Source organism: Oryza glaberrima, chromosome 4 (assembly GCF_000147395.1).
Source record: "Oryza glaberrima chromosome 4, OglaRS2, whole genome shotgun sequence".
Classification (NCBI taxonomy): Eukaryota; Viridiplantae; Streptophyta; class Magnoliopsida; order Poales; family Poaceae; genus Oryza; species Oryza glaberrima.
Window position 1 is genome coordinate 25,969,984 of NC_068329.1, and position 20,151 is coordinate 25,990,134.

The 20,151-nt window shown below is 42.0% G+C and overlaps 4 protein-coding genes across 4 annotated transcripts; 1 reads left to right on the forward strand and 3 right to left on the reverse strand.

Moving 5' to 3' along the window:
• Positions 1–29: 29 nt before the first annotated feature.
• LOC127771034 (uncharacterized) lies at positions 30–1,525 on the reverse strand. Its single transcript, XM_052296837.1, has one exon. The coding sequence runs from the start codon at positions 1,281–1,283 to the stop codon at positions 279–281; it is 1,005 nt and encodes a 334-aa protein (XP_052152797.1). The 5' UTR covers positions 1,284–1,525; the 3' UTR covers positions 30–278.
• Positions 1,526–7,531: 6,006 nt separating this feature from the next.
• On the reverse strand, positions 7,532–8,685 carry LOC127769877 (protein OXIDATIVE STRESS 3-like). The gene is made up of 2 exons (XM_052295538.1): positions 8,265–8,685; positions 7,532–8,141 (listed from the first exon to the last, which is right to left on the reverse strand). The coding sequence occupies exons 1-2, from the start codon at positions 8,474–8,476 to the stop codon at positions 7,808–7,810; spliced, it is 546 nt and encodes a 181-aa protein (XP_052151498.1). The 5' UTR covers positions 8,477–8,685; the 3' UTR covers positions 7,532–7,807.
• A 6,002-nt stretch (positions 8,686–14,687) lies between these two features.
• LOC127771100 (expansin-A10) lies at positions 14,688–18,256 on the forward strand. The gene is made up of 3 exons (XM_052296924.1): positions 14,688–14,952; positions 15,227–15,542; positions 17,528–18,256. Exons 1-3 carry the CDS (start codon positions 14,805–14,807, stop codon positions 17,835–17,837), a joined length of 774 nt encoding a protein of 257 aa, XP_052152884.1. The 5' UTR covers positions 14,688–14,804; the 3' UTR covers positions 17,838–18,256.
• Positions 18,257–18,467: 211 nt separating this feature from the next.
• On the reverse strand, positions 18,468–19,053 carry LOC127771101 (histone H4). Its single transcript, XM_052296926.1, has one exon. It carries the CDS (start codon positions 18,962–18,964, stop codon positions 18,653–18,655), a length of 312 nt encoding a protein of 103 aa, XP_052152886.1. The 5' UTR covers positions 18,965–19,053; the 3' UTR covers positions 18,468–18,652.
• Between the last annotated feature and the right edge of the window lie 1,098 nt (positions 19,054–20,151).

The window sequence follows — 20,151 nt, forward strand, 5'->3', positions numbered from 1 at the left end:
TGATTCACCCACATCTTTCAGCCAAAACATCAGTATATTCTAGACCATCTAGTTTCTTTTGAATCTGTAGTCCGCACAGTTATTGTGGAATGGGCTGTGATCAACAAGAACAAGTAAAAAGAAAAAACAGAAGAAAAACATTCGAAGCCTTCACGCAGCTGGTGATTGGCACAGCAGATCGTCGCAACGACTGCAAACCATTTGACGGTATACCGGTTAACATGCCATGCTGATCGACACTGAACTCCTCATCGGAAGCAGATGGTTGCAAGCCATGGCTAGTACGTCACAGGCGACACGAGCATTCCCTTGTTACTGCCCGTGCACGTCGCCGTGTCAAAGCCCAAGCAGCCGCTGTTCGCTGCCGCCAGGAGCACCACATCTTCGCCGACGTCGTCCGCCTCCGTCCACCACCCATCAGAGCCTAGCCGGAAGACAGCCAGCTCCCCGGCGCCGCCGCCGCCGCTCCACGTTGCCAACAGCAGCGGCTCGTGCCCACAACCACCACGGCGCTGGACGAGGCACCGGCCGTCCCACGTGTGCGCCAGGGCGTGGAGCCTGTCCCGGCGCGTGGGCACCTCACGCAGCGGCGAGACGAGGTCGAACACCGCGACGCGCCCGTGGTGGCTGACGAGGTGGAACAAGCCGCTCTGGCACGCCACGTCGACGGCCGCGAAGGCTCCCGCCGGGCACGCGAGGGGCGTCCACGACGCGTCCGTCGGCCTGCAGAACACCGCCTCCTCGTCGGCGCCGAGGAGGACAACCACCGTGCACCCGCCGTCGACGACGGACGGGTCCGACGACAGCGCAGCGACGCGCACCTCCCGCTGGAGCAGAGGGCGGCGCAGGCTGCGGTACGCGCAGTCCTCCCACCTCTCCCTCGCGCCGCGCTCCATGAACCGCGGCGGCGCCAGGGCCTCGCCGCGGCGCATCAGGGGCGGGAGCTGGACGCGCTCCCGCGTGGCCGGGTTGAGCAGCCACACGTCGGGCCACCGCTCGAGGACGAGCCAGCCGTGCGACGAGCCACAGCACCGCTTGCCTCTCGTGTCCGGCAGGTCAATCTCGTGCACGGTGCCGTCGGAGGCGTCCAAGAAGCCCCTGACGCAGCTCTCGCTGCATGGGTCGTAGGGGAGCATCAGCCATGGCGGCCTCGACCTTGGGCGCAAGAAAGATCTCCACGACTTGCACACGGCGCGGAGGCGGACGTAGTCCTTGATGCCAGCCGTCCTCTGCGCCACATTGTCCAGGAGATCGTCAGGAAGTTGAGCCCAACCGGAAGCCATTGAAGATTTGAAGCTGACTAGCTGAGCACTGCATTACTTGGTACTGTTGATGTAAGGAACCAGTTCCTTATAAGGAACCAATTCGTGACCGCTGTTTTGTCGAGGACATGATTTAATCTTGAAACAGACACGGTGCTGAGAAAACGTGAAACACCAATTTGGATGGCATGTTAGTGCTGCTATTTGTCGTTCGGCTTGTCAAAGACCAGTCGACGGAGTGGCGGCATTTCTTGGTTAGAGGATGCGTGTATATTTGCTCGACCGGCGCTGACTTGGCAGTGGGCTGCTCCCTCTCCCTCCGATAATAGTACGTGTCATTTTAGAAGCTGTGCAGTCAAGTATGAGATAACTTTGATCATAATCTATCTATCTATCTATCTATCTATTTATCTATTATATTATTAAAGGATAGAAAAAAGAGCATCCACGTTCGCTCTCATGGTCTAGAAATTCTCACATTAATCGGAGAAAAAGAAAAGACAGAGTCCATATAGAAATACAATGTAGAAATAGCTGAAATTCGGAATTAAAAATTAAGGAATATTAGAAGAGGGGACTAGTGTCTATAGAAATAGCTGAAATTCAGAATTAAAAAATAAGGAATATTAGAAGAGGAGACTAGAGTCCATATATAAATACAATTAGGAAATAATAGAAATTCGGAATTAAAAAATAAAGAATATTAGAAGAGAAGACTAGAGTCTATATAAAAATACAATTAGGAAATAACTGAAATTCAGAATTAAAAATAAGGAATATTAGAAGTAGAGTATAGAGTCCACATAATACAATTAGGAAACAATAGAAATTCGGAATTAAAAATAAGGAATATTAGAAGAGTAGACTAGAGTCCATATAGAAATACAATTAGGAAATAATAGAAATTAAGAATTAAAAATAAGGAATATTATAAGTAGAGTATATAGTCCATATAGGAATTTAAAAGTAACTAAAATTCGGAATATGATCTTGAAATTCTCACATTAATCGGAGAAAAATAAAAAGCAGAGTCCATATAGAAATAGAATTTAGAAATAGCTGAAATTCGGAATTAAAAAATAAGGAATATTAGAAGAGGAGACTAGAGTCCATATAGAAATACAATTAGGAAATAACTGAAATTAGGAATTAAAAATAAGGAATATTAGAAGTAGAGTACACAGGACATATAGAAATACAATTAAGAAAAATAAATAGAAATTCGGAATTAAAAAATAAGGAATATTAGAGGTAGAGTATAGAGTCCATATAAAAATTTAAAACTAACTAAAATTCGGAATAAACATAATAAAATGAAAGGTAGTGTTTAGAGTCCGTATAAAAATACAATTTACAAATAACTAAAATTCAAAATTATGAAAAACATGGCAAGAAGAGTTTAAAGTCAATATAGGAATACAATTTAGAAGTAACTGAAATTCAGAATTAAAAATTAAAGAATATTGAAAGATGAGTTTAGAGTCCACATAGAAATACAATTAAAAATAATAAAAATTTAGAATTAAAAAAAGAAATATTAACAGACGAGTCAAGAGTCCATATAGGAATATATATAATTTACAAATAACTAAAATTTGATATTAAAAATAATTAATAACTAACACGTATATAAAATACAAATAAATATTACACATTAGTAGTTTTGTAAAGTTATTGCAAAATTTAAAATTATGTTGTCATTGTAATATATTTTAATAATATAATGAGAAAACATATATGCTATTATATGAGAAAAAATATAATAATGCTAGCCGCGCAATCTGCGCGGGCCACCATGCTAGTTATATTATTAAAACAGGCTTGAAAGGAGACAACATATTCGCTGTGGGGGCTAGAAATTCCCACATTAATCGGAGAAAAAGAAAAGAATTGGACCGTCTGATCACGGTGGGTCTAGATTATAACGGTGGAGATTAATACAACAAATATATAGAATAATAGAAGTACAATTGGTTTTCCATAGATAGATGAAGAGTTAGTATAGAAAAACAGATGATATGTAATTTTGACTAGAATCGGATTTAATTTTTAGATACTATTAAAACAAAGTCGTAGCAGAGTTGGATTAGAGGCAGATATGGCTGCCGTACGTGTGTGAGTCGAGATTTCGCCTAAACCGAGTGGAATAATGATTACCCCTGGTCTCATGTATGCACACACAACAAACAAACCAGCCAATAAAGAAGTGGTGCATCAAGCTAAGCTAGCATGCTATTGGCCCATACATGCATGCTTATCTAACTTTGCCATTAAAATTAAAATCGGATCCACTAACTGAAATCTCTCAACTCCTGTAAATTAGCCTCTCATCTACAAATATAAGCAACATTCCCTCCATATTAAAATATACGAAACATTATTAATTTTATTCCAACATTATTCTTTATAGGTATTTTAAATATTACAATTTTTTATATATTAATATTATATTCTATAATAGAAATAGTGGTAAAAGTGGTACGCTATAGGAAAAAAAAAGAAAATATGTAGTGCAAACCACACATGTAATGAAAAAAAATTACCGTTGGATGTAAAAATACCCATATTAATTTAAGAAAAAGAAAAAAGAGGATACGTACGAATATAATTTAGAAATAACTAATTCTCGAAATTAAAAATAATCAATATTGAAAGAAGACTACATATAAGAACCCAATACGAGATTAATTAAAATTCGTAATAAAATAAAATAAAATCTAAAATTAGAAACAAATAAAAGAAGTTCAAGTAGAAATACAATTTAAAAATAACTGAAACTAGGAATTAAAAATAAGTAATATTGAAAGAAAAGTTCATATAAGAACAAAATACGAGATCAATTAAAATACAGAACAGAAAATAAAAGAAATCCAAAATTATAGTTTATATAGAACCCAATACAGGATAAATTAAAATTAGAAATAAAAAAATAATCCAACATTAGAAAATAAAAGAAAAGAAGAGTTTAAGTAGGAATACGATTTAAAAATAACTGAAATTTGGAATTAAAAATAAGCAATATTGAGAGAAAAGTTCATATAAGAACACAATACGATCAATTAAAATTTGGAATAAAAAAGGAAAATCCAAAATCATAAAATAAAAATGAGAGTTAATACCATTTTGAAACAATTGAAATTTGAAATAAAAATAAGGAATATTAAAAGAATAGTTCATATAGAACACAATACGAGACTAATTATAATTTGAAATAAAAATAAATTATGAAATTAGAAAAAGAAAAATAAGAGTTCAACTAGGAATACAGTTTATAAATAACTAAAATTCGTAATAAAAAATAAAAACTGTTGAAGAAGAGACCATCTTGAAAATATAACGGATTAATTAAAATTCCAAATAAAAATAAAATAAATTCTAAAAATGTAAAAGTAATTATAAGTGTTCAAGTAGGAATATAATTTATAAATAAAAATATCAGAATGAAAAATATGAGATTTTCAAAAAAAAATTCATCTAGAACACAGATGACAAATGATAATAAAGATGGGAGAAACAATAGGGCTGTAAGTCAGTAGAGTGGTGACGGTTAATAGGACATCAAAAAACTATTAACAAAACCCCGAAATAGAATCCCAATGACGATTAAAAGGACGTCCGATAGGCAGGCTGTTAAGTAACATGGTCATGACGGTTGGTAGGACTTCTGAATAATAAAAAATAAACTCCAACGATAATCATGTTTGATTTTAAAGTCTCAATGACAGTAATAAGGGGAGGCAACGGGAAGCCGTAGAGGAATAAAGTGAAAAAGCCGCTGATGATTTAGTGGGACTTTTATAAAGTAAAAAATGAACCCAAACGATAATTATGATCGAATTTTAAAATCACAATGACAATAAGGAGAGGCAGCAGACGGATTGTAGGGGAGTACAGTGGCAGGGTTTGATGAGACTTCTAAAAATTACAAAAATGAAATCCAATGAGACAATAAACTCTGAAAACTACATGATTCAATTTTTAAAGGTTCCGAGAATGAAAAGAAATAGTAGTAGATCGAGCAAGCAAAAAAGGAAGAGGGTGACAGAAGTAAGAGGTAGCAACTGGTGTGACTTATAAAAACTCTAAAATTAGAAACACTGGGATGATAAGGTTTTGGTCTTTTCAAAGTCTTAAGACAACGAGATAGCTATTTAATAAATGTTAAGTAAAATCATATTAAAGATAGATAATTATGTATGCAATTGCGTGGAAAGTAAGAAAAAACCAATAATAATCATGTTCGATTTAAAAATCTCTATGACAATAGAGGGGAGCCAGCGGGCAAGCCAGAGAGGAGTACAGTAGCACAGGCGCTGGCAACCGAAACATGTAATTATATTCGATTTTTAAAATCGTAATGACAACAAAGAGAGGAGGCAACGGACTGGCCGTAGAGGAGTATAGTGCCATTGTTTGACGAGACTTCTAAAAATTATAAAAATGAAACCCAATGGAACAATAAACTCTAAAAACTGTAAGGTCTAATTTTAAAGGTTACAAGAAGAATAAATAGAAACAGTAGTAAATTGAGCAAGAAAAAAAAAAAGAAGGGGTAGAGGTAGCAACTGATGTGACTTTTAAACTATAAAATTAGAAACATGGGGATAATAAGGTTTGGTCTTCCAAAATCTTAAGACAACGAGATAACTATTTAATAAATTTTAAGTAAAACCATATTAAAAATAGATAATTATGTATGGATGCTAGCCGCGCAATTGTGCGGGCCATCCAGCTAGTTTTTATTTATAATATGGTTTATTGGGCACATAAATATGTTGTTACGAGAGTTTTCATAATAGCATTACAGACTACTCTCTCCATTTCAGGTTAAAGACGTTTTGATTTTGGTAAATGTCAAACTACTCTAGATTTGACTAATTCTATATAAAAAATAGTAATATTTACAACACTAGCATAATTTCATTAATAAAATCTATAATTGAATAAATTTTCATAATATATTTGTCTTGGGTTAGTATTACAGACTACTCCCTCCGTTTTAGGTTATAAGACGTTTTAACTTTGATCAAAGTTAAACTACTCTAGGTTTGACTAATTCTATAGAAAAAAATAGTAATATTTACAACACTAGCATAATTTCATTAATTAAATCTATATATAAGTAGTAATATTTTTAACCCAAGACAAATATATTATGAAAATTTATTCAATTGTAGATTTAATTAATAAAATTATGCTAGTGTTGTAAATATTACTATTTTTCTCTATATAATTAGTCAAACCTACAGTAGTTTGATTTTGACCAAAGTTAAAATGTATTACAACCTAAGACGGAGGGAGCAATAGTTATACAGCTTTTTTTTTTCATTTATGCAAAAGAATTGAGTAGTCGGAGTTTGTGACAAGAGGTAAAGCTTGAGCAGACTTTGCTCTGAACTTGCAGTGGAACAATGAATTGTGCTGATGATTGAAAGTTCAAACCAAAATACAGAAGTTCAGACATGCAGCTGTGAAAAGAGAAAAAGAGAGAGAGAGAGAGAGAGAGAGAGAGAGAGAGAATGGTACACGTGAATCCTGATAGCAGCTAGCGAGAAAATGGAAAATTGATATAGTCAGCGAAGGCGTGAACTCAACTAGAGTCCATACAAAATCAAAACGTTTTTTTGCTAAAAAAACGCAGGCAACCAAAACAGCAATAAGAAGCAAAACTCAACGGGCATCTGATAAGTGTCGGACATTTTGTGGAAAATGGGGATACATCAAGTGACTATCTATTACACATTGACCAAAAACATCAACTTGTATTACATAAAAACTTGGGTGTTCAATTGTTTTAAGATTCATGCAAATCACTCCAAACCCTTTTTTTAATTATTTTTTCTTTCCTCCCCACCACAGCACGAGGCGCTCAACATGATGACTCGACCCCGCCTCTCGTCTTCTCCATTTTTTCAGCGGCAAGGTAACCACCAGTCGCCGCCTCCTAACCACAAGTTTACTTTGCACTTGACACTAATGGAGTAATAGCAGCCCATGGCCCCTTCTCCATCAATGTGGCTTTGGCAACGCTGTTCACGCCTTGCCGTGCACTCACATCCCCCACCACGGGGGCCACTATCTTCTATAACCATCCCTATAAGGGTTTAAAGCACGAATTACGAAGTACATGTGGTGATCCAAAATCTATAAGATTTAAAGATGGATTTTTCATCGATGGAACGTAGCAATTCCGTGTCAATATACTCTTCATAAATCTAACAACGATGAACATAGTGAACAAAAAATTTCCTTTCGTCCCACATAACACAGATTTGTCAGGCTGATCTTGCTGTGTTATTTTTTCACACGATATTTAGCAGCTGCGGCCACTATTCGAGACATTTTCACCCCAAATCTCTCTAAAAGTCTTGAAATATTTACATAGCCCATGGGGCAAAGGAACATCGTCCATTTCACAACATTTCCTTGGTCATTTTCACTTCAAAACTGTAATTACAACCGTGTCACCTACTACTAATACTGCTTAGTGCTTATGATGATGATGCTTGACATGAGTGCGTACACGAACCTCGCGGGCAAATCTCCTAAGCAAATAACAGAGCTTGCCCGGGCATCCCTTCCGGCCTCGGCGAGATCGCCGCCGTCGCCGGCGAACGCGTCCTCCTGCTCGCGCCGAGCACGGACAGCTGTCCTCCCTTGGACACCTTCTTGAAGGACGCGGCGCTGGCATTGCCGCAGAGCGGCCGCGGCGAAAGGCGGCCACGGCGGTGCGCGTCCTGCAGCCCGAGCCCGACGCCGCAGCTGCGCGACGTCTTGAGGCGCTTCCTCATCGGCTTCGCCATGTCCTCCAGGCCGCCCACCGCCGCCAGCGACGCGAACGACTGCGACTTGCCGTCGAAGAACTTGGAGAGCCCCCTCCTGCAACACAAACGGAGCAAGCACGCACGCCGATCAGATCACCAAAGCCCAAAAGTTGAAACCTCTCGAGCAGCAGCAGCAAGATCCAGATGAAAGGGGGAGGGTGGGTGCAGGCACACGCACTTGAGCGGGAGCTCCGTCATGAGCGAGGACATCTCGAAGTGGCCCGCCGCCGACGATGACGACCCCGACGAGCTCGCGTCGTCGGCGAGCTCCATCCCCTCCGACGACGACGAAAGCGACAGCTCCGACTCAGACGGGCACCCGATGTCCTCCTCCTGCTCGTCGCACCTGATCATCCCTTCCCTCCGGGAGAACAACATGTACGCTTCCATTCCCGCACACGGATGACACTAACGAACGCACGGACCAACGATGATCGACGATACGCAGCAATGAAAAATGGCGTGAGGCGAGATGGGAAGAGGAGGTGGAGGACGCGAACTATAAAGGTAACGGAAGTAGGAGGATAAGAATGACGACGAGGGCTACTCGGGCTCGAGCAGAGAGAGGAAGGAAAGGAAAGGAAAGCGCGCGAGACGGGATAAAGAAGCCGTCAGCTCGTGGAAGAAAAATATACAAATTCGGTGTGATTATCCGTCTCGTCGTCGGATCGGTCACCATTCTGATCTCCTGTGTCTCTATCCTTTTCGCTGCTCTTTTTTTTTCTTTTCCTTCTTGTCTCATGGGAAGTGGAGTGGGGTCACACTGGGTTGAGGAAGAGATAAGGCTTCCACATGGTTTCCTTGCACGGCTTCGCGTGGTACTCTGTTCCTGACTTCCATCCCTCAAAAGCGTACCGACCAGCCGAACACATCCGGTGGAGCCCGGATGGCATCTGCTTGCAGTTCAAGCAGTGGACCTGGACAATAAATACTTTTCTTTATATGTGACAAGTAGATCTAATGTTTAATTATCAAATATTGTACTCCGTACGATCAAGAGATTGGGTTGAATAACCCTATGTTTGTTTTCGTTTTAGAATCAACCGTGAAATTTGCTTAGGCAATGTTGCGTGGTTGCAGGAGCATCGCTTGCTTTTTAATTAACATATATTACTCACGCCCTCCGTATACCAAAATAACATTAGGGAAATGGGGCCTGATCAGCATATGGAGGTCAACACCGATAAGTAACTAGATTTCCATCAGAGCATATGGAGGTCAATACCCAAGTCGGCAGCAGAAAACATGTTTAAAAGGGTATTATACCTGCCAGATCAGCATAGCGTGTCAAGAGCCAGCGGCACGATGAGATGTTCTCTCCGCGGCTGAAAATTGTCCCCTTGTCCATATCGAACTCTCACAGGCTGATGATGTGGCCCTCTGAGTGGTACATGGTCACCTACTACCGGCCATTAATTAATTTGATAATGTGAGATTTAAGACACTTCAGTACTTGACAAACATAAACCAACTTTTGTACACGTCCAAATTAGTGTATACAAGTTAACTTATTTTAGGATGGAGTCTATTTCGGATTCGTATGTATAAGTTGGTTTATTTTGACACGGAGTATCAACGGAGCATGACACAACACTATTTAATTTCTGTATAAATTTTAATAGCGTTGTAATATAGAAATTACACGTTCGTTAAAAAAAATAAATACAGAAATAAGGTCAGGTTGAATATTATGGGCCCAAAACTGCTCATTGACCATTGGGCCATAACTGTATCTGTAGTGTTTCTACAGGAGGAGTAAGTTCACTTTAGGTCCTTTAGTTTGTTGCTCGGTCTGAAATTCATACTTAAACCGCAACACCAGATATGATAGTCCTTAATTCTCAAAACCAGTATAAATAAGATTGTGTATGTGTATAGGTGTGAGTGTGCGTGCAAACATCTGTGTTTGTACTGTGTTTCTTAGAAAAAAAAAGATCCCAAAACGGTTTAGATGATGTTTTTGGTTGATGTGGCGTTTACGCCACATTGACGTGGCACTTAAAGTCATAGAAAAAGGTAGGACCCACATGCCAGTGATTGTCCAGTTAAAATAAAAAGATGTAGTGGGACCCACACCATCACAACTTTCCTCTCATCCTCCTCCTCCTGAATATGCCCGTCTCCTCCGCCGGCATCAACGCAGGCGCCTGGATCCTGCCACCAAGTCGTCGGATCCGACAAAGGCACCGTGCTCCTCCCCGAGGTCAGGCACGGCCACGCTACTTCCGGTCACCGCCGCCACACTCATCTCTCGAGAGCTCCACGGATAGCCAGGTGCAGAAGCTCGTCGCCTAACTCCTTGATGTCGTCATCCTCGTCACCTTCGTCCTCGTCGCGCTCTACTGCTACAGCTGCACGGCTTCCTTAAGAACTACAAGTGCTTCTCCACTTTCTTTGTCCTCTTCTTCATGGGCGGTGCCATCGCCGCCGCTGCCCTCCACCGCCTCAACACCCCTCTCGACGCCGCCACTACGCTCATGCTCCGCTGTGACGGCATCCCCAAGCGAGGGTGTTGCGTAGAATAACGTGGCGAGGAAGTCACTGAATGGGGCCCGCATGATCGACGGATTTCCAGGGCAGCGACAAGGAGACGCATCCCCGACGCGACACTGCGCATGGGCGGGCTCGGTGCACCGCCTTCATGTATCGCATCCTGTGCACCGCTGTGGGAGGAAGGTGTGAGCAGACAAGCTCGGCGTCGGCAGCGGGACAGACTCGTTGACAGCGCCCGGCTTCACCCTGAGCTCGTCATTGCGGCCTTTCCATTGATGAGCGCACTGGAAAGAGATGGGGGAAGAAAGGGGACAGGAGGAATAGGAAGAAAATGTGGTTTCATTGATATGTTGGGTCCATATTTTTTTTACTTTTTTTTTTGTTTTTGGATCCACATCAGCTTACGATACTGTCTTAGAGCTATGTTTGTATCAGTTTTCAAGTTGAGAGATATGTTATATCTGGGATTGTGGTTGGAGGATATAATTCGAACTCGATGTCAAGTTGAGGGACCTTAAGTGAACTTAGGGTCTATTTACTTTGATGCCATTTTCAACCATACCATTTTTTTTAAAGTTGTCAAAAAAATATCTACGTTTAGTTTGTTGCCAAATTTGATCAATATATAAGAAATCCTGTCAAAATTTTGACAATATTATGGCATTGTCAAAACTTAGTAAGGTTTATTTTGGCTATAATCTGAACAGACCCTTAGTCCTTTAACAGGGCATATGCCCACCCATATTGTCAGCCTGACAACGGTCCATTTGGCGAACGACTCATCCCACGGGCCAACTTTTTCAGCACTCCTCGAGCCAACTCCTCGCAATTCCAGCGCTCGCGGAGGGGGGCTGCTAGCTGGCGCGTGCTCGCTAACAGCGAGCACCTCCCTAACTACTCTATAGTATTAGTTAGCACCCACTTAACACTAATGACAAGTAATTAGGGAAGATTCTCAAGATTTTTTTTCTTTTTTCGGGAGATTTTTTTACTAACAGCTTGAAAACTTTTAAGTCAGATTTAAAAACTTTTGATTTATGATTTAAATTTTAAAGTCAAATTTTGAAAACTTTCCATTCGGATTTGAAAACTTTCAACTCAGATTCGAAAACTTTCAAGTCCAGATTTGAAAGTTTTGAAAACTTTCAACTTGAGATTTCAAAACTTTCAACTCAGATTTGAAAACTTTCAACTCGAGATTCGAAAACTTTCAGGTCCAGATTTGAAAAAAATTTCAAATCGAGATTTGAAAATTTTCAACTCAAGATTTGAAAACTTTCAAGTTGATTCAAAAACTTTCAAGTACATATTTGAAAATTTTGAAAACTTTCAACTTGAAATTTGAAAACTTTCAACTCGAGATTTGAAAATTTTCATGTCCAAATTTAAAAATTTTAAAGTTAAGATTTAAAAATTACTAGTAAACTAATCACTAGTAAAAATAGGAAACTAATCTATCCATATGGCAAGAATAACAAACAGCGAAAAAAAATAAAAATGAAAAAACGGAGGCGTAAAAACAAAAGAGAAACGCAAGGGTGTATGTGCATGGGTCTTAATGGGCCGGCATGCGCGTCGGCAATGCGTACGCGCTAATTAGCCTTTCCGCTCGCGGAGACTCTCCTGTGATCCAGTCCCCACCTCCTGCCGACCCGGCCTGGGTTTCCCGCCCGCGGCCCGCCTTGGGCGCCGAGCAAACTGGCAGTTACGCAGCGCAGCAGCCCACAGTGAGCGCGACCGACCGTCGACCGAGCGTCCCGTGGCATCCCCCCTGCCTAACACGCAGCGCGCGCGGGTAGTGGAGGGAGGCACGCCGAGCCGCGGGTGGATAGCTGCCCGGTCAACCGGCCAACCGGGCGAGGGAGGCGGGCCAAACGCTGGCTGCCTGCCTGACGCTCCCGGCGAGTGGACGGGTGCGTCCGAGCAACATCCTCCCCGTATGCGTTCGCGGTGCGCCGGTGCCGGATCGAATTCGCTCGAGAAACATACTCCCGTGGCGGTGTGGTCACACACGCTCACACTCGCACCGTGTCACACGTACCTATTCACAAGTTACCACCGCCTGCGGCCGTGCTGTGGGCCTACGACACCCGGTGCAACACATGTACACATTAATAGTGCCGGCGAGTCGTCGCGGCCGTGGTGTACGAGTAACATGGAAGAACACAAACTGCACCACTCATCGAAGATTCTTTGACCAATCGTCTAGACATATATATGCCCATCTTATCATGGAGCTATTATTCACTGCTGTTCGCCTACATAACCGGATCTTGCCACTGCAACTGTCCTGGTAGTTGACTGTACCCAGTTTGGATCATCATCAAAATCACCAACATCAATGGCTGGTGCGTGCTTCGCGTAGAATCCCCGCGTCCGCATGAGTCGCCAGGAGACAGAGAATGAAGCGGTCACGCCACCTCACATGCATAGTTCCGCCCTCTCGAACGAAGTCCAAGCTCTGTGCCCGCCAGGCCGCCATTATTGGGTAGTCCAAAACTCCAGAAACAGCCTGAATCTGCAACAAGATGGCCGCGTGCACTGAAACGCTTGGATGGATCAAACAAAGCTTCCCCGGTGGACACCCAGATGTGTGTACTGGACTACTGGCACAAACCTCCTCTGGTTCTTGACTGCACCAGTGGACAGTGGTTGACGAAAGCTAGTTGGATACTCGAGAAACAAGTTCAGCTCTTTGATTATGTTCTTCGATCTTCGAGGTGGTTTGGATCAAGATTTGGTGATTCACAAGCGATACGTAGTAGAAAAATAAATGTAGTAAAACATAATTTATGCACAAATATCTGTGTTATTGGGTTTTAAATGTCAATGGCGGAAAATAGACATGATGAAAAAAAACCCTAAAATTGGGCTTATAAATTCAATTTTAGTTTCAGTTAATATACTAACAAGCAGACGATAAAAGGCAAAATATCTGCAACAGGTAGTCAAATAAATGTGGCAAGCAATTTGCAGTCATATGTAAAATGGACACTAATTCTAATTGTATTGGTTTTTTTTCCTTGAGTGTGAGTGTAGAATTTTAGGGTAACATCAGCTAAATTCTTTTTTTTTCTTTCTTTCGAAAATAGTGTGCACAGTAGCCTGTAAAGATTTCAGCTAATATTAATTGTAGGGTTCTTGGAAGGTGCTAACCATACCTCAGGGATGCCAAGTACTATCAAGTACTCCATCCTGATCTTAAAAAAGTCAAACCATATAGATTATAGATTTTGATCAATTCCTTTTCAACTTATAATCACATTTTATGCTCATAAAATATGCTAATAGACTAACATCTTATGGTTTTTAATAGAAGAGGAAATAATATATAAAATTAAAATGGGTGAACTATTAGCTTATAATTAATTAAGTAATATCCTTTTTGAACTTGAAAAATAGATTAATATGATTTTTTAAAACGTACCATTTAGCACTTTGTGAAGTGTGCGAATGAAAAAAATGTGAGAAATCTTCTCACTTTCATGCATTGCCAAGCGTAGCCTAGCGAAGTTCCAAAAAATTATAGGTTTTATAGCTGTTGAAAGCTCACTGTATGATAACAATCAACGATTAAAGTTTAACCTTGTTTTTTTAAAAAATAAAAGTCTCTATATAAAAATCAATAGATTTAGTGGTATAATTTACTATATCCATTCCCAAATATAATAATTAAGTATAAGATTAGATATAATCTAGTACTATGAATCTGGATAAAATGTGCTACTACGTTGTGTTTAATCCTATATTAGATTGTTATATATATTATGTGATAGAGGAATTAGCAATTACTTCTATTAACAAGAAAGGGCGGTTGGAAAAACTAGTGAGCTGAGCATATTAATTAGGCATCACGTACTCTTTACAAATGTACCCTACCAAATGGAATAAAGCCCTATAATCATGGGGTGTTCTTTTCTCTGCACGGAGAGCAGAAAAAGATTTTGCATTTCATCTAGCCTTTCAATTCCTTTCTATGTCTAAATATCCACCTCCCTTTTCTCACAAGCATTCAAAAGCTACTCCTCACTAAGGGAAAAGAAAAACTCCATTAAAAATACCATTTAAAGCGTCTATAAAAACAATAAGGCCCCAGAACCTGCTACTATAGCCAAAGCAATTCACACTCGCACGGGCTCGAGACGGCAGCACAGCTCCACTCCACTCCACTCTCCCCCACCACACCACACTGCACTGAGGCATACCGACGAACACCTTTGGAGCCATGGCTCCCTGCCTCCTCCTCGTCCTCTTCCTCCTCCCGGCGCTCGCCGCCGGCCACCAGCACCCGTCCACCCTCGGCTCCTCCGCCCTCTCCGAGTGGCGCTCCGCCAAGGCCTCCTACTACGCCGCCGACCCGGAAGACGCCATCGGTACGCATCCAAAGCTAGCTGGCTCTCTTTGGTCATCTCTGCATCTAGGAACGAATCTGTCCTTGCGCTTCTTTAATTCTCCATAACTACCCCTAAGGCCATGGAAGATTTCTCTTCCCGTATGTCCCGCGGATGAAATTTCCCTCAAAGCCGCACGCTCGGTTACTTGAATTATCTGCGCGTACGGTTGGTTCTTGAATTGGTTGCTTCCTCTATCATGGTTTCATCCGTAGGAGCGTGCTTGATTTGTGCCGTGCTGTTGGGCGGATTACAGGTGGCGCGTGCGGGTTCGGGGATCTCGGGAAGCACGGGTACGGGATGGCGACGGTGGGGCTGAGCACGGCGCTGTTCGAGCGCGGCGCGGCGTGCGGCGGCTGCTACGAGGTGAAGTGCGTGGATGACCTCAAGTACTGCCTCCCCGGAACCTCCATCGTCGTCACGGCCACCAACTTCTGCGCCCCGAACTTCGGTCTCCCCGCCGACGCCGGCGGCGTCTGCAACCCGCCCAACCACCATTTCCTCCTCCCCATCCAGTCCTTCGAGAAGATTGCGCTCTGGAAGGCCGGCGTGATGCCCATCCAGTACCGCCGGTACGTTCGATTCTTGGCTGCATCCTTTGATTGCTGCTATCTTTAGTCTACTTTGCACTGGATTCTAGACTAGATCTGAGGTTTATGTTTCCCATTTTCTTAATCCACTTTGTGTGGAAATGTGAAAGTGCTTAGAATTGCGTCGGTTGGTAGAATGTGGGATCCCAGAAAAGCTGAATTATAAGTGGCCGTTGTGAAGGAAAGGAAATGGGCCGTCTTCCAATGCGGTCAACTTCTGTTAGAGCACCCGCAATGGTAAAATAAGGTGCTCTCTATAAAACATGTACATCTCAGCAATAGACTAGATTAATAGTAAACCACCTCAATAGTATGTCTACATGGGTATCTATAGCTCTCTAATGCATTGCCTCGTTTTTCTCTATAGACTATCTCCAGGTTAGTAGATAGCTTTGCTCTCTCTCTTCATTTAATCTCTTTCATGTAGGAAAATATGCTGACATGGATATCTTGTAGAGAGCCTATAGATAACTATTGCGGGTGCCCTTAGGGTTCAGTTGGATAGTTTCATGGTCCTTTATGCTGTAGTGTGTTTAGGTGTCTAGGTTAGGAGAAAAAAGGGAAGTACTCTAAAGCCTTCAGCCATTTGATGCACCATTTTCGTAAGTACTGTTAGAGTTCTAACTGTTTCAGTTGATTTGCTTCTGGCTCAGCAGCACAAGAAACTGGTTTCCAAAAAAAAAAAAAGCAGCACAAGAAACTTGGTGTATGCTTCAGTTAAAAATTCATATAGTTTGGAATAATATTTTGCTGGTTGGAATTAAAACGATGCAACTTACATGCACCATTGATCAGAAAACTAGCAGTAACTTACTATTGTCATCTAAATGTTGCTCAAGAGTGAGAATTCGTTTATTCCATTACTCTACTAGTTTAAGGTTGCTAGCTAGAATCCAGAGGCTGTGAGCTATGGACCTGCAGGTAACAGCAACTCACACCGAATTTATGCAAACAGCCTTCCTCATATCTGAGTTAGTTTACGAGGTTTTCCCAGGCTAATCCTAATAATCGAGACTCAAAAGTACACAGTTCTGGGTAATTTCCAGCAGTTTTTTTAATCTGTATCGGTAGGCACTAAGGAATGTTAGTCTGCTCCATTACATAGACCGTTTTCCATCACGCTTAATTCCTTTCTGGGGTACATTAGATGTTCCTTTAAGCTTTCAGTGACCACTAAGTTAGTCCCACAGGTTGAATTGCTGCATTACTTGTGGACTGTAGCTGTCCTTAATTTGCTTTCTGTACTAGCAATTTATACCAGTTGGTATGTCTTTCAAGTCCTTCAATAATTTGATCTGTTATCAAAACTAAAATAGTGTTAAACAGATCAGTTCATAGTCAGGCATTATCTTTTCCTGCACTAGATTTTTCTTCACATCTTAGTGCTCTAGATCTAAATAGGTTACAATCTTCCAGTTGACGTCTGTAAATTAGTGTACGTCATTTCTAGTAATATTCAAGAATTAATTTTATGAACCTCCTAATGTGATGCTGAATTAGGTTGCCTGTATTACTTTCTCAAATATTCTGAGGTATAGTTGAGTAATGCAATATCCATTATGTGCGTTTAAGTTGGCATCAAATGTGCGTCTAAGTTGGCATCAATTAGATGTTCAACTTCAAGATGGTTTCCTGAATATCATACTGTCATATTTATGTGCCTATCATACTTCCTCAAGATCGATGTTCCAGGACATTTTGTAGAGAACATCAACCTGCAGCGCTTTTAAATTATTTCAGGCTTCACCATATGTTACAGGGCTCAGTTGTTGGCAGGATTTCCATGAGAGTGACAATCTGTTTGAACGGATTGTTTCACTGAGCAGTGAACCATCACAAGGACAGCTGTACAAGGCTATCAGTAACATGATAGCCTGTAGATAGAAAGCAAAATTATTGTAGATTGTAAATTGGTCAGCAAAAATTGTCAATTGTCACTGATCTTGGCGTGTTTAATTTGTATGCAGCGTCAACTGTCTTCGTGATGGTGGTGTGCGATTCGCAGTCGCTGGTCGAAGCTTCTTCCTGACAGTCCTAATTAGCAATGTCGGTGGTGCTGGCGATGTCCGATCAGTGAAGATCAAAGGAACGGAGTCCGGTTGGCTCTCGATGGGCCGCAACTGGGGGCAGATATGGCACATCAACTCTGATTTCAGGGGACAGCCTCTCTCCTTCGAGCTCACCTCAAGTGATGGAAAAACATTGACCAACTACAACGTGGTCCCTAAGGAGTGGGACTTCGGCAAAACATACACTGGCAAGCAGTTCCTGCTCTAGAGAGGAAAGGGTACCAATAGCAGCTTACAGTTACAATTTTTTTTCTGATCCTATGAGTTGGATTGTACTATTGTATATTCCTCTGAGGAACGATAATAGTATCATTAGAGAAAGAAATGTTTAGTGCAGAGCCTCCAATAGTAGTCCAACATAGAAAAGGTGCTCATAAATGTGGCATGTACCATTTGGAACTCTGATAATTGCACTACAGAGGCTTGATGTACCATTCAAAATAGAAGGCTGTACCTGTTGTCTCGATTGTATGGTAATTATTTGTAGCAATTAAACAGTGTCATACCCTTGTCTGTAGATCTTTGTTTTGTGGAGGCTGCATTAAGACTTTATACATGTAATGTGACATGGTAACAAGGAGCAACTGAGCAAAGTACCAACTGTACTACTAGTAATTTGCAAGTTTACATCATGCTAGACCAAACATTGTGTTGTACTACTTCACCAAGGAGTTCACAATATTCAGACTGCAATACTGCATCTCTTCTTCAGGTACACTTTGGTCAGTTTCGATTGGCTTTCAGGAAATTACAGATGCGATGCACAAGGCATGACGCATTGAGAGGTTGGACAGATTCAAACAGATAGCCATGAAAAAATATGCATCAAACCTCCATATTTTCGGTCATAAACAAGGTTCCATTGAACAGAACAAGGTAGTACATCCAGTCGACCAGAAGTCGAAACTTGATGGAACACACCGACGACTAGAACAAGGAGTCACAGACACAACGACACACACGGAGCACACGACATAATAATGCTAGCGCTGCTACGCCCAACACCATCGAATCTGTACTCGTCTAGCCTCCGAAGCCGTAGAGGGTGCGGCCCTGGCGCTTGAGCGCGTAGACGACGTCCATGGCGGTGACGGTCTTGCGGCGGGCGTGCTCGGTGTAGGTGACGGCGTCGCGGATGACGTTCTCGAGGAAGATCTTGAGCACGCCGCGGGTCTCCTCGTAGATGAGCCCGGAGATGCGCTTGACGCCGCCCCTCCTCGCCAGCCTCCGGATCGCCGGCTTGGTGATCCCCTGGATGTTGTCGCGGAGCACCTTGCGGTGGCGCTTCGCGCCGCCCTTGCCCAGCCCCTTGCCTCCCTTGCCGCGCCCCGACATCGCCGCAGCTAACCGCTCCGATCACCGAGAGATTTGGAATTTGGGTGGAGATGTGGAAGAAGCCTTGTGTGGAATTGGGGATTCGGCCATTCGGGGGATGAATATATAATGGGGGATTTGGGAGGGAATGCGAAATTTTGGGTTGGGAATTGGGAGGGCTGAGGCGGGAGGGTGGTTTCGGGGGTTGGATGGATCCGTGGGAGCGTGGGGTTGGAGCGTTGGATTGGGATCGGAGGAGTTTGATTGGATGGGAGTGATCTGGCGCGGATCGATGACGTGGCGAGGGGAGTCGATCCGTGGGAGTGGAGATCTAGGCGTTGGATTCAAGTTGGACGGCGACGATCAACCACTCAATAGACAGCGGATGCGAGGGGGTGGGCTGGTGTTTGGGGACTTGTTACCAGTTTTGATTTGGGCCGGAACAAAGTTTGATGGCCTTGTGGACTTTTGAGTGTTTTCGACTATACTTTCTAGCCCATTTTGTTCTGATGGTAACATCATTGATTGCTCCCATCATAATCCAGTCAGTTTGTGTCTGCCCTTTGACTCGGACCCGTAATTAGGTCTTTTTGATGATGCAGATCAGAGAAGTAGAATGATTTGTGACATGGTTCGAATATGGAGGTACTGGGAGTCTAGGATTGAATCGATCATCATGTTCAAGTTTTCACCAGCAAAAAGTAGCAGCCTTTAGGATCATCTCGCAGGCTCACGGCCATGTGCCTCGTGTATTCTTTAGAAACTTACTGGTTGCAAAAGGTTTCCAGCAAAAGGTTTTTATTTGATACACAGCTAGTATCAGTTTGTATTTCACAACTACTCCCTCCGTTAAACGTAGGCCGTGTTTAGTTCCAAAGTTTTTCTTTAAACTTTTAACTTTTCTATCACATCAAAACTTTTCTACACACAAACTTCCAATTTTTCCGTCACATCGTTTCAATTTCAACCAAACTTTCAATTTTTGTGTGAACTAAACACAGCCGTAGTTGTGGATTTCAGGGCCTAACTTTGATCATCCGTCTTATTTAAAACATTTTTATGTTTAGTATTTTTATTGTTATTAGATGATAAAATATGAATAGTACTTTATGCGTGATTTAACTTTTAAAATTTTTTCATAAATTTTTCAAATAAGATAGACGATTAAATATTGGGTACGAAAATTTATGGCGACACTTATAATGGTA

What these genes read in the sequence shown, in the direction of transcription:
- LOC127769877 (XM_052295538.1), bottom strand. Translation starts at nt 8,476, where the DNA reads ATGGAAGCGTACATGTTGTTCTCCCGGAGGGAAGGGATGATCAGGTGC. An exon ending in ATGACGGAGCTCCCGCTCAA is followed by an intron (nt 8,142 to 8,264) that starts GTGCGTGTGCCT and finishes TTTGTGTTGCAG; the next exon opens with GAGGGGGCTCTCCAAGTTCT.
- LOC127771034 (XM_052296837.1), bottom strand. Translation starts at nt 1,283, where the DNA reads ATGGCTTCCGGTTGGGCTCAACTTCCTGACGATCTCCTGGACAATGTG.
- LOC127771100 (XM_052296924.1), top strand. Translation starts at nt 14,805, where the DNA reads ATGGCTCCCTGCCTCCTCCTCGTCCTCTTCCTCCTCCCGGCGCTCGCC. An exon ending in CGACCCGGAAGACGCCATCG is followed by an intron (nt 14,953 to 15,226) that starts GTACGCATCCAA and finishes GGCGGATTACAG; the next exon opens with GTGGCGCGTGCGGGTTCGGG. An exon ending in ATGCCCATCCAGTACCGCCG is followed by an intron (nt 15,543 to 17,527) that starts GTACGTTCGATT and finishes ATTTGTATGCAG; the next exon opens with CGTCAACTGTCTTCGTGATG.
- LOC127771101 (XM_052296926.1), bottom strand. Translation starts at nt 18,964, where the DNA reads ATGTCGGGGCGCGGCAAGGGAGGCAAGGGGCTGGGCAAGGGCGGCGCG.